The following is a 13,351-nucleotide window of genomic DNA, read 5'->3' on the forward strand; positions in this document are numbered from 1 at the left end:
CTAATACCTGTACTTCCTCTAAAGTGGGTTTGAAGATGATGTTGGGGATGGATAGTTCAACAGAGGTTCTGAAAAGAGGAGTCAGGGCTGTTGGATGGCTTGATGTGGAAGAGGTATACTTAGGATTCACGACATAGATACGGCGCCTCAAGGAATCCAGGGAGAGTTTGGTAGCTTTCAAAAGAAAATACAGCTTTAAGAGAAGCTCTGCATGGGTATGCAAACATGTAAAACTTCAGAATATAATCAAGAAAGTTGGTCTAATGCAGCATTAAACATCCACTGAAATGATGTACATGTGTCCAAACCCAAACCTTTAACCAATGCCTCAGTGTTCTTTTGACACAGCTGACCCATCATGGTGTAGAAACTACAAGGCAGGCAAACCTGGCACCTGGTCTTGTGTTTAAGATCTGGGTGAAGGCATTGGAAGGTGTCCTAGATACAAAAAAGTGAAGGAATGCAAACACACTCTTTTTTGAGGGGGTGGCAGATTATTACTACCCATTTTGCCACTGCAGTTATCATATTGCTGGCATTTTGTCCATCCCTAATACTAACCCTAACCTATGACAATGCCAACTAATGCAAAATTAGAACATACCTGTTCAACAGCTTTATGAGATGCCAAATGCAAGTTACTTTTATTTTTCTCACCTCCAAGTTCAGCATCTCAGCAGGTTTCATCACCCTTTTTAGTTCCTCAATGATGTCATACATGGACTGCTCTACCTGCTGACTTTGACTGTGGAAGAAACAACACAACTTCAATGCTTTTGCAAGGCATACTCAGAATGATAATAACAAAACAGCTCTGTACACCTTAAGTAATCGCATAACTCCTGAATCCTATTTAACTCCTGATCACATATTATCCCGTTAATATTGCTTATATTGGGATTATATATCATGTTTTGTCACCGTGTTTGCAGTTTAAAATAAGGTAACATTACATTAATAAGACTAATAACAGTCAATAACAGGATGCTTTTTACTGTTGACAAGATATTTTTGGATTCAAGGGTTTATTTAATATGACTTTATACATGTTATGTAAATGTCTAATTTTAATTCCTTAAATTGCCGTGCAAGTAATTGTGTCATGGCAATGTTTCCATTTTTATACCAGTGCAGTTTTATGTCAAAATGTGTTCAAAACTATTGCACCATCATATTTTAATGTTACACACCCTGTGTAACAAAAATATCAGTTGTTTAATTGTTTCTTCTAGCTGTATACATGCTTCTTCATCGACTTAACTCTCATTATATCTGATTATAAATTATGCCCAATTCAGAATCAAACACTGATGTTATCAAAAGGGCCAAGACACTCTCATCTGCCTACCTTTCTGATCTAGACAGAAGACAGAGCTGATAAACTGATTCATTTCAGGTCATTTATTAAGGCTGCACAGGACAGATTACCAACAAAGTTGCTAAAAAACATGCTGAGTTGCAGATTTTAGTATGTTGCTCTTTCCTTGATACTTCTCATCACTAATTCCAAATGAGAACATTAATTTTCCCTTAATCGAAAGATTAAGTTCAAACTCAGAACTAGCATGCGTTAAAGATGACTCATCACGCTGTCACTGCTGGCCATTGAGTCAGTGCTTGTTAAAGAGCTGGACATTGATCATTTGAAGTCTGTCGCTAAAGTTAAGATTTCATTCTGCATGCTCAATGAGGATAATGAAATATTCATAATGGAGGAGTAATGTGCTAATGTATGCACTTTTTCATTCTTTGGCTCAGACATGTTTTGTGTTAGGGAGCATTCGGGTGCTCCTTGAATTTGATGTGAGGGGAGAGGGAAAGAGTGACTGCCTCGGTTTGTGTGTGGCCCAGGATGTACTAATCTGCTCCTCTGTCTTCTTATACTTCCATGTTGTCCATTGTCTCTTAAAGCATGGAACTGATGTTTAATTATGAGCATATTAATAAAAATAATACTAAGATTGAATAAAGGATTTTGTGCGTGTGCATGTGTGTATGTGTGTGTGTGTGTGAGTGAGTAATAAATTCTTCACTGTTTATATGTGGTCATGTGTATATTATTGTTATTATTATTTATGCATCTTCAAACATTCAGACAAACATATTTTCAAGTGTTTAAATGTTTTTCTGGTATAGCAGTAAAAACACATAAAGCCAACCCCTAAACACACACACACACACACACACACACACACACACACACACACACACACACACACACACACACACACACACACACACACACACACACACACACACACACACACACACACAGAGATTTAATATGCGTTCTTTTCCTTTTGAAAGAAACTCAATTTTGCGTGAACATGGGTTTTAATCTTTTGTAGTATGCAATAAATGTTAATGTATAGTAACAACAGAATAAGTTTGTCAAGTTTTTATGCAATTATGCATTTCTATATTTATGCATTTATATAATTATTCATTTTTACTTTTTACATACTTGAATAACTTTTATATAATAATATAATTTATTGTATTTGGAAAGAGTCAACCCACTTACACAGTCAGCGTGTGTCTTGCCGATCTCACAATGCTTTCGGTCTGGATGAGGAAGTCTTGGGGAACCATTGTGTCGTCCTCAGGAAGGGCTAGAAGGCTGGTGCATGACATGCTCTCCACAACCCGCTCAATGCGACACTCTAGTATGTCCATGCTCACTTTTGCCACTTGCTCCAACTCTTGCAGAGCACCATAAACAGTGTCTATAACTAGAGCAGAAAATATTTAACTGCAATTAGAATGATCTGAATCAGTCAGAATAGAGAACAAATGTAGTTACCACAGAGAACACCTAACAGTCCGCTGTGTCTCACATAGTAAAGCCTTTGGACATTCCATGAAGGTTTTCTTCTTAAAGTCAATGTTCATTCCTTCCATTTTCTTTTTTCTTTTCTAAACTGCCCTTTTATATAAAATTTTAGAAAGGGTTGATTATTCTAAAATCTTACCATTTAAGTAATGCTAATATTCTGGATACTTTTTGGTTTGGTGTTAGGGAGATTCCCAGTATCTGCGCTCCTCAAGGTGAAAAATGTTTTAATTTGCTTAAATGCTGTTACAAACCAGAAGGAATGGCAAGTATTGAAAAGAAATTGGTTCAACCCTTTGTTATTCTAGCTATTTGTGTAGTACATCATCCAGTTTGTGCAACACAACATCTAGCGAAGTTAGAGTAATAAAAGTGGTTTATATAATTAAACACTGGAAATGTGCTTTTGAAGTGTATCTCTTGAATAAATATTTGAAACAGGTTTGGCTAATTATACTACAGGATTCACAATAGGCATGTGGACATCCAGTGTGCATTCCCTCAATATACCTTACATCTGCTAATGTTTAGAGAGGTCCAAGAGAGAGCGATGAGTCCAGGAGAAAGTGCAGTCTCCACATGACTAATAAAAGGTTTCATCAGGGGCTGCAGCAGGGGAGAGATCCTCTTTACTGCTGCCTCAAAGTCTTGTAGCATCTCTATCAATCTACAGAAACAGAAAGATTTCCATGTGAAGTTAATCCATGAAAGGTTCTAATAAAGCCAAATTAAGATTTTCAGTGAAGAACTACAAACATTTCTCAGGCTCACTCACTTGTTCTGATGGATTTTCAACTCAGCTTTTTGAGCATACATATTGAGGATGACCTCTGGCACATGCACCCCTAACCTATGCATGTACTTTGCCTCCTCCAGTACCTCCAGCACAATAGGATCCAAGTTCACATAGATCTCCTGAAAAGGGTAAATGAACTTTAACCGAAGCCTAATTTGGCACTGTGTATAAAATCAGTGGCCAATATGACCATGTACACATAGTGCAGATAGTATGCAGATCAGATGAATGGCAATTTTCATGGTTTACATTAGCACTTGAAAATAGAGTAAAAACAAATACTGTCATCAAACTGGTTAACTAAAAATTACTTAGAAAGTTTCATTTATATTTAAACTTAAATTTCTTTCCATTTCTTCAAGCTAAAGAAACAGATACAACATTTTGGTTCTTGCGTTTCTTTCTTTGGTGAACAGCTACACATGACTTGCATGACCAAACTGGTTAATGTGACAAATTCTCGTATCTTGCTCAAATAAACAGTTTAAGAATCAGTATATTGGTTTTACTAGTGGTTCTTGCATATGCTACATTATTCCTGGAATCCAACAACTATTGCCAAAAACATCTTTTCCTGACCTTTCAAAAGGACTAGTTTCTTGAGCTGGGCTTATTGTGACACCTGCATTTTGATTATCAGTGGAGTTTTAACTTTTGCAAAAATGACAGAAGGTGAACTCATAAACTAAAAAATAGGCTCAAATAAAACAATGGCACAAACCTTAGTTTCTGGGTGTCTGATGAGAAGTGAAGAACTGAGGCCCTGCTTTCCTAGCTCAACTGCACTGACCCAGCCTCTGTAATACAGCAGTTCATACTCCACTAGAACTGCTGCCATTTTGTTATACATTCGGATAATCTTCTTCACCTCAGGTGCCTAATTTAAACACAAGAGGTTAAATTAATGTGATGTAATGTGAAAGCAGGTTTCAACCAAATTCTCAGCCTCACCTATTATTTGACTGGAGGCAATGGATATTTAGTGACAACAGTGGTTAAAATAAATGTATCTTAAAAAACCACAAAAATAGCTATGAGGCCTTCTAGAGGAGATAAAAATAATGTGCAAGATTTGTGTACAGGGCTTTACCATCACACTGATACATGTACATATACAGTGATCAGTCATAGAATTACCACCTTGCTATTATTGTGTAGGTCCTGCCAAACAGCTTGAGGCATGAATTCTACAAGACCTCTGAAGGTGTCCTATGGTATCTGGCATCAAAACAGCAGCAAATACTTTATGTCCTGTAAGTGACAAGGTGGGGATTTCATGGACTGGACTTGTTTTTCCAGAACATCCCACAGATGTGTGGGAAAATCCCAAGGATTGGGTTGAGCTCTCGGAAATATGGAAACAAGGTCAACTTTGAACTTTATGTAACAGTCCTGGAATCATTCCTGAACAATTTTTCCAGTGTGTCAGAATGCATTTTCCTGCTGAAAGATGCCACTGCTATTAGGGAATACTATTGTCATGAAGTGGTGTACATGGTCTTCAAGAATGTTTAGGGTTGTGGTCTATGTCAAAGTACTATCCACATGAATGCCAGGACTCAAGGTTTCCCAGTATTGCCCAGAGCATCACACTGCCTTCACAAGCATGCCTTCTTCCTATAGTTCATCCTGGTGCCATTTCTTCCTCAGGTAAGTGACACACATGCACCCACTTGATGTAAAGGAAAACATGATTCACCAGATAAAGCCACCTTCTTCCATTGCTCTATCGTCCAGTTCTTGGCCTTCATCAAAATGGTGCAGATCTTCACATTTACCTATTTTTCCTGCTTCCAACAGATCAACTTCAAGACCTGTTTGTTCTTGAAATGTATATATTTCTGCCTAATATATCCCACCCCTTGACAGATGTCATTGTAACAAGATAATCAATGTAATTCACTTCCCCTCTCAGTGGTTTTAATAACGTGGTCGATCTTTGTATATAACATCCATGAGGATATGGCCCTTGATCCAGCTCCAATGTGCTCACCCAAGTTCTTTGTTTCTTAGGTAAGTGTCTTTGTGTGTTATATATGTGCACATGCATAAGTGCATCAATATGCTGGTACAGCCCAATACAGAGAGGGTCATCAATCAATTAACCCTTTGGTTTGAAGCATTGTTGGCAACATGAAGCATTGATGTAATACTAGAGCATTTAAAATAGAACACGTATATTTGTGACATTGAGTGAAGGCAAAAAAGGGAACAGGATGCAGGCGCAAACCCTTTAAAGCAAAGGAATGGATTTTATTGAAATAAAATGAAAGTTAACACAGAAAAGTACTGGTAATACCGGTAAACAAAACAAGGCAGACAAACTAGGAAAACAAGGCAAGACAACTGACATTAGTTACAGTAGAATGGGTTTTACGCAGGACAGAACGAGGGACACACCAGGCACATGTGACATATGGGTCACCTGTGTGGGGGCATGGTGTATAAATGAAAACAAAGCATGTAGAAGAAAGAAAAACAAGGAACATGTGAAAATGAAGATTCTGGCAAGCAGTGATACAATATTACTTGAAACAAAGGATAACTCTGGACCACAGAGAGTTAAGTCAGTTTCAAGATGCATAGATGAAAAGATGAACTCATTTACCAAAGGTGGAATACAAGGCATTTCCATAGCTGCTCAGGAGGGCAGATAAGAAAGGGGTTGATATGTGCCAGCTTGGAGGCAGGCAGAGCTTACAAAGTGTAAAATGCTACAGGAAGACTATGAAGCACAAGATATTTGGGAAAAACAATGCCCAATGAACAAAGAGAGGATAACAGTAGGTATAAATGCACAACTAGAATAGGGGGTAATGACACAGAGGTGAAAACGACAAAGGACAGAAATACCACACACATTTTATATGGGTTGTATATTGTATATTTTTCATTACCCTTAAGATTTCCAGTTTATCTTTTAGGATTTCCATTGTTGACTCAATTTTTCTGAACAACTGTCGTGACCACATTATTTTCCCAGCCACCTACAGATGACAAAAGAGAAGAGAAGACAGAAGTACAAATCAGCATTTTGCTGAGCTTTAGTTGGCAGGACTACATAGCCAATTAAGTATCTTTCACTTACAGGGGGAATGTTTCGTGGAATAGGAGGACAGTCTTTGTGTTTATGGTAGAGTTTTCGGACCTGCTCCAAGTCACAGGCAAATCGGTGCAGAACAATTGTGTATTTGTCACTGAGGTCCATCTGGTTACCAACAGCATTCTCAAACTTTGACAACAGATCCAGAACCTGTTCAGTCTTAGGATCGACAAAACACTCTGAGTAGAAGTAACTCTATACATCTTTTTAATTTAAATATAAGAAAATTAGGATTATCAATTTTTAAATTGTGATTTACTCACTAATCTTTAAATGCCTTTAGGGGTCATTCATTATTTAATGTCAAGTTTTATTAAACATTTACATATAGTATTTAGTAAACATCTTTAAAGTCATCCCAATATTTTATACATTTGTAATTATTATTGCACATATGTTATTAGATAAATCCTCACAGAAAGTGGCTGTTGAAAAAAGGTATCCATCATTGTGTGAAGAGACTGATACAACCCTTGTATCTGACTTTTGAACTCCAGGTAGTCACTGTTAAACTGAAAAAGTATTGCATTTGTCGGCATGCACATCCCATAAATTTAGCATTCTATAAAAATGAAACAATATCCAGAATATGACTTCTGACATGTACCTCCACTCTGTGGTGGTCCAACACATTGTATGACTTAGACTTGATGCTAGTTATGATGGCTTGATATCGTACATGTATTTTCTCAATGCCCTCCACTTTTATCAAATGCAAACCCGAGAGAGCTTCTAAGGTCATAGCCATATCTACAATATTCTCCAGGCGTTTACAGAATGTATTGAACTTTCCAAATATATAATTCTCACTGCGAAATTCAGAAAAAAAATAGTTACACTTAATTCATTGTAAAAGGCACAAGCATAAGTACATAAAAGTAAATGAATATAGCATATTCTGAATGATCAAACACAGAAAAGGTTTACATTAGGAATATACTGAAGGTACTGAAAACATGATGCTTTCTATCTTCTTAATGAATACTGCTTGAACTTCTCAACACCTTTTTTAAATATACCTAAAATCAAAGTGGTGGCCAGAGGGGTGGGGTAGCTCTTCCCACACTCTCAGGAAACATTGGCGGTACTCCTGGTTCAGTTGCTGACATGCCCTAATCCTCTTTAACAGTTCCTGTCTGAAAGGCAAATAACATGTTGAAGTATTAGATTATAACTTGCCACAATTATTCTGCATGATTCTGTTTGCAGTACATAACAGAAGTAACAGAAGAGAAGATGATTTACCATAACAGAAGTAACAGAAGAGGGGATAATTTTACAGATTTACCATTACTGCTACTAATAATGCTACTACTAATAGTAATATTAATTACTAGTTTGATCTCAAGTTTATACCACAATGCTATCCTCTAGCAGTCGGGATATAATTAAATAATTATGTCTTTGTGCACATATTTCAGTTCACTTTTAGGGGGGACAATATTCAGAAAACACTGATGAACAATTCCTCAAAGGGACCAAGATGCCATCTAAAGTACCTTTAACCAACTGTGAGAGATAGTAAACATTAATGCGTAGTTGTTGATGAATGGTAATGACAAAAAAAGACACATACAAACTGCTGTTCAAGACTGAAAACCTATTCACTTTTTATGAAGCAAAATAAATATCTACTTTTTATGGGTACTTTTTTTGTTCTGATCATTTATACAAAATATATGATCATTTTAGACAATGTATATTATCTAAAATTCTTCTAAATTTAGATTTGCATCTATTTAAACATGGCACGGCTTCTGCTGTTGACCGAGACCTCTAACAGTCAGATCACATTGATGTGATCTGATTTCCAGCCTACACCATACTGACTAGGGTGATTATGTTTGACACGAGGAGGTCAGTCAATCCGCTCTGGTCTATGCCCAAACAGTAGTATGGTAAATGGTGACAGAGAAAAAACAAAATTCAAAATGTTCCTTATAATGTCATTTTAGGGTGAAAAAATTGGAAGGTAATTGGAATGTATAACATTCTTCGCAGACATTGTTTTTTTCACAAATTTTAAAAAACATGTGCAGGGCCATTAAAAATAATTAATATTTCTGACCTTGGCTATACTAACTTAGCTTCTTATCAGTAGCCTTTTGTGCATCTGTGTTGTGAAATTTAACAACCCAACTTCTTATTATACAGCATGGAATAATGCCAAATTAAGTGCTAAGAGAAAGTGATAGTGGCCAACAATAAATAACATTCAGCTATACGGAAACATTTTGTTCATTTTTATAGGGAGCAGTCATAATACATCCTAAAACACATCATTTGTGAAGCTCTGAGCATGTGTTTACTGAAAAGATATTTTAGCACTTGCCATAGATCCAGTGCACAAGTTATAAAGAAAACATGAGTAACCCAATATGTCTTGGCTGATTGATTTAATTTGGGGTAAGAGGAAAACCCTTCTTATTCTATGACAGCTTTTCACTGTAGATAAACACACTAGGAAACCAGCTGAAATGGATGCAAATGCTGAGAAGTCTATTCTTTTAAATATGTCTCTTGAATCTTTGCCATTAGCTAGCAAGCTATCTGTATGAGAGTCATATCTGCATTGCAGTGTGAGCATCAACTCAACATAAATAAGAAGCTATATCATACATTAACTCCAGTGATTGGCAGCATTAGTTGTTCAGCTGTAGGTGTAAGAGATTTAAGTTAGCTCATTTCAACTTTCATATTATTTATCACTTTTTTTATTATTATTTATCATTTCTAATTCTGCTGTGGAGTCACAATGAGCATTGAAAGAGCTGAGGGCAGCCAAATCTTGGGCTATCAGGATCAAAAAAGGACAACAACTTTAATAGGAGCACTGTGCCAAATTAACTCAACAAGGCTCACCTGTCCATGTCCCATATTCTCGCCACTCCTTGGCAAAGGTAGGCCTTGCATGTTGTTACCATTTGATTGGTGACCTTCACAAAGAGGGATGTCATGTGCTCAGAGGTATTGTAGTACCGCGACACACTTTGGATCAAACGAATGCTGTTTAGTAGACTGGGGATATGTTCCAGCATATCAGTCTGAAGAAGCAAGACATGGATGCATGTCAAAGGCATCTAACGCAAGCCAAGTACTATCTGATAAATAAAGCCTGAATCATTAAACATCTGATTACAACTCAAACATCAAGGACTCTGTATGACATAATGCTAGGCATTATTCTATAACTCTAGAGCTCACTAGTTTTATTTAACCCATTCAATAGTATTACCTAGTATTAGTTAGAATTGCTAGTTTGAATTTATAGATTTGAATCTTACCGGAGTGCACTTCCCCAATACCCTAAAGAACTTTTCTAATGTGTAAAGATATTTCACATTATCTTTGGCCTCATTGGCAACAACTGTGATGTTTCCATCCTACGAATAAAAAAATCCTCTGTCATACAAGCCATCATTACCATTTTAACTCAAAAGAGGGTTCTTTCAAATACATAAGCTTAATGAAGGCAATAACCATATGACCTAACCAGTTCTTTCCATTTAATCAGGGTCTTGGACTTGGCCACCTGTAGCACTCCAATAATTTTCTTCACCTGGGGTTGTTTTATTTCATCCAAAAGACTGTCAAAATACACACACTATTTCATACTATGTAGTGGAGCACATATATCAAATAAGGATACATTTTTCATTAGCCTTTTCTAAAAAACCTTTAAATCCATCAAATGAACAAACATGGACAAAGCTCGTTTCCTACCAGGTGAAGGTGTTCATTCGGCTTTTCCAATGTTCAAGCTCTACCGAGGGCCCAGTGTCATCTGCCTCCTTCCTCATCTGCTCACTCTCAGCAAGCACCTGCTCAATCTGTTTGGCCCAGTGCAATAGCACCCCTTCCAGAACCTCCACCAGTTCAGAATTATTTGCTAGGGATGAGAGTCATAAGGCATACACTAGATACAATACAAACACAAACACAAATACTGTTACATTGATGCGAGCTACTATTCACAGTTTGAAGGAATTTAGAAATTTAGAAGTGCAAGGAAAAAATCATTGCTTTCAGAAATGTTTTACAGTCTTAACTTTGTGTAAATTCAATTTACTTATAATGTGAATGCTTTTTACCAGCATTGATATAATCTGTAGGTTCCTGAAGATGGCTGAGATCTGGAGCAGATGCCACACTGTGAAGCTGAAACTTTTCCTCCAGGTTTCTCCTAGCTGAAGACAGACTGTAGATAAACCTATGCACAGAGGCCAGGAAGTCCTGAACATGAGAGTCCTTCTGACCCTCTTTCATAATCCCCCAATCCTGGAAAAGAAAGCAAATTCAATAGAATAAATAGAAACCCCTTTCATAAATAAGACCAAAACATTGCTGGATTAGGTTTTCCAGTAAAATGAATGGAATTCTCTTTCTACACTGGTAGCCCATTGCCATAATTCTCTGGGTCAAATGGGTCTGTATGTGACATCTAACATATATAGCAGAAAATGCTTTCTTTTAAATAGCTTTTATTCATTACAGCTGCATATGATGAAACCTAATCATAAAACGAGCGCACTAATTTCACCGGTATTTTCATTATCCATCAGTTTTATCTTTGGTGTATTTATACAATCATACTTGTCATGCAACCAGTTTCTCTGAGCTCTGATAAAAATCAACATCACTACATTTCCCAGAATCCCATTCACAGCAAGGAACAACATTTAACCAGTCACCGATTATTTACTCATTCATCCTAACCAGAATATTGATTTCACCTGTTTCCCATTATCCATGCCTATATACCTGTCTGTTTCCATGTGATTTTGCAGAGTATTGCCACTAAGTTTCCAAGTGTGAACAGAGTGGTTTATTCCATTTGCCTATAATGTGTTTAGACCCTGTCGTGCTTTTGGATTTTTGCCTTTTGTCTTCCCTCTGAATGTGTTTGCCCTGTCGTTTTCTCTCTCTGGTTTTTTGGCTTCTCCCTCTAGCTTCATTCCCTTGGTTAGTAAATTAATTCCTTTTACACATGAGCATCTGACCTGTTCTGTCCAATAACAATGATTTACCAGATGTGCTCAAATCAATGCTTGTTTCAATGCACAGTTATTTTAAACAAGTTTACACTACAATCCATATATGAAATTCAGTAAAAATTAAAGAGGTTAAAGCTGTTAACACATAGTTAACAGTTTTGAAAGATTGTTTTCCTGTAAGAAGGACTTCACTCTTCACTCCTGGTTGTATTATACAAACTGCATCTGTTCCTAAAACAGCATAATAACATTATCATTACATGAAATAGCATTTAGTTCAGTTAGCTAGGCTGTTGTTTAATCATACTGAAGACATATTTCAGCAAGCCATATGAGGTTAAAAAAAACATTTAAATAAAAAAAATTGTTTGGTTTGTTTTTGTTAAGTCTGGTATTTCTGGTATAAATTGCATATTTAGCTAATTTTAGTGGGTTGCCAACTGGCAAACATTGCATCAAGTCATTTTAAATATAAAAATATGTCATGTAATTGATCTTTCAGTGTCTCAATATTTCTTCCATCAGCTTCCTAGCTAATGTCTAAATTAGTATTTTCTATGTACTGATTCTCCACATATGGAACTAGTAAATGGATCAAGGCACAGCCCCTGTATTTATCATTTGTTCTATATCATCAGAGTGCAACACATTATGCCCTATACAGGTGTTTGTACACACAGTTTGCACTCAATAAAGAATACTTTGATTATTATTATTTTTTTAATTTAAGTATTTTGAAGGGCAGCTATAGAAATTGTGCATATGCAAGCAAAGACTAACTTTCTAATTTATCATTAAGTAATATATATCTGTTGCCTATGTTTTGTGCTCCCAAAACACAATGATAATATTTGTGTAGTGTTGCATAAATAAGGGCAATTGATGTTGTTTTGGATAATAAAAAAAAATGTTTTCAAGCTATGGCTATTGCTTCATAAGGAAAATGTAGTGTTTCATGGCACTCCACAACTGGATACTAAAATGTATAAACCAAAAAAATACCCAAATAAGGCATTTTATGGTTTAAAAATCAGATTTGCAATGCACCATATGTTGCATTGGCAGTTGTCAATTTAAAATACTGGGATATTACACGACACATAATTCATGTACATCAACATATAAGCTTCATCATGCAAAATCATTAAAATTCTGAGGGAAAGAAAATATTTACATTTCAACGAGTGAGCCTTTGGCAAAAAAAAAACCAAGAGCTTTGCCTATCTTATTATACCATATGAAATTGTATGCATATAGTACCTCTTGTGAACTGAGTGCAGGATATAAGACTTGAGTGAACAGCTTCTCTAGATTGTGCAAAATGTGCCCACCCATGCAGTCAAGCATTCCAAAATTCACCTCCTACAGAGAAAACAATATGCCGAATGAGAAGGAGACAATGCAACAGCTCAGAGGCGCCATTTAAAGTCATTTATGAGACTCCACTCACCTGTGATACATTAGAGGTTGTTATGGCCTTGCCTGTGTTCCGCAGGAAAAACAAACAAAAGCCATTCAGGTTCTGTAATGGATTTCATTTCACAATCAGTGGAAGCAATAGGCCAGTTTTTTCCCCATAGCAACAAACTCAAAACAATGATGCAATATATTCACATGTAACAACA

At 36.4% G+C, this 13,351-nt stretch overlaps 1 protein-coding gene across 6 annotated transcripts in view; it reads right to left on the reverse strand.

Moving 5' to 3' along the window:
• The window catches only part of dnah5l (dynein, axonemal, heavy chain 5 like), a 69,330-nt gene that overhangs the window by 50,075 nt on the left and 5,904 nt on the right, over positions 1–13,351 (reverse strand). For 5 of the 6 annotated variants that reach the window (XM_081695794.1, XM_081695795.1, XM_081695796.1 and 2 more), the window contains 19 exons: positions 13,177–13,248; positions 12,987–13,088; positions 10,824–11,010; positions 10,456–10,621; positions 10,226–10,319; positions 10,017–10,115; positions 9,595–9,776; positions 7,752–7,868; positions 7,340–7,541; positions 7,149–7,244; positions 6,718–6,891; positions 6,527–6,616; positions 4,351–4,506; positions 3,609–3,748; positions 3,349–3,500; positions 2,525–2,732; positions 658–745; positions 315–438; positions 8–174 (listed from right to left, as the gene is read on the reverse strand). In XM_081695794.1, the coding sequence (XP_081551920.1) occupies positions 8–174; positions 315–438; positions 658–745; positions 2,525–2,732; positions 3,349–3,500; positions 3,609–3,748; positions 4,351–4,506; positions 6,527–6,616; positions 6,718–6,891; positions 7,149–7,244; positions 7,340–7,541; positions 7,752–7,868; positions 9,595–9,776; positions 10,017–10,115; positions 10,226–10,319; positions 10,456–10,621; positions 10,824–11,010; positions 12,987–13,088; positions 13,177–13,248 (2,616 nt within the window). Of the gene's footprint in view, positions 1–7; positions 175–314; positions 439–657; positions 746–2,524; positions 2,733–3,343; positions 3,501–3,608; positions 3,749–4,350; positions 4,507–6,526; positions 6,617–6,717; positions 6,892–7,148; positions 7,245–7,339; positions 7,542–7,751; positions 7,869–9,594; positions 9,777–10,016; positions 10,116–10,225; positions 10,320–10,455; positions 10,622–10,823; positions 11,011–12,986; positions 13,089–13,176; positions 13,249–13,351 lie in introns of those variants that run through there. The other variant, XM_081695799.1, reaches the window with a different exon arrangement.

Source organism: Electrophorus electricus, chromosome 14 (genome assembly GCF_041902795.1).
Source record: "Electrophorus electricus isolate QZ-2024a chromosome 14, ASM4190279v1, whole genome shotgun sequence".
NCBI lineage: Eukaryota > Metazoa > Chordata > Actinopteri > Gymnotiformes > Gymnotidae > Electrophorus > Electrophorus electricus.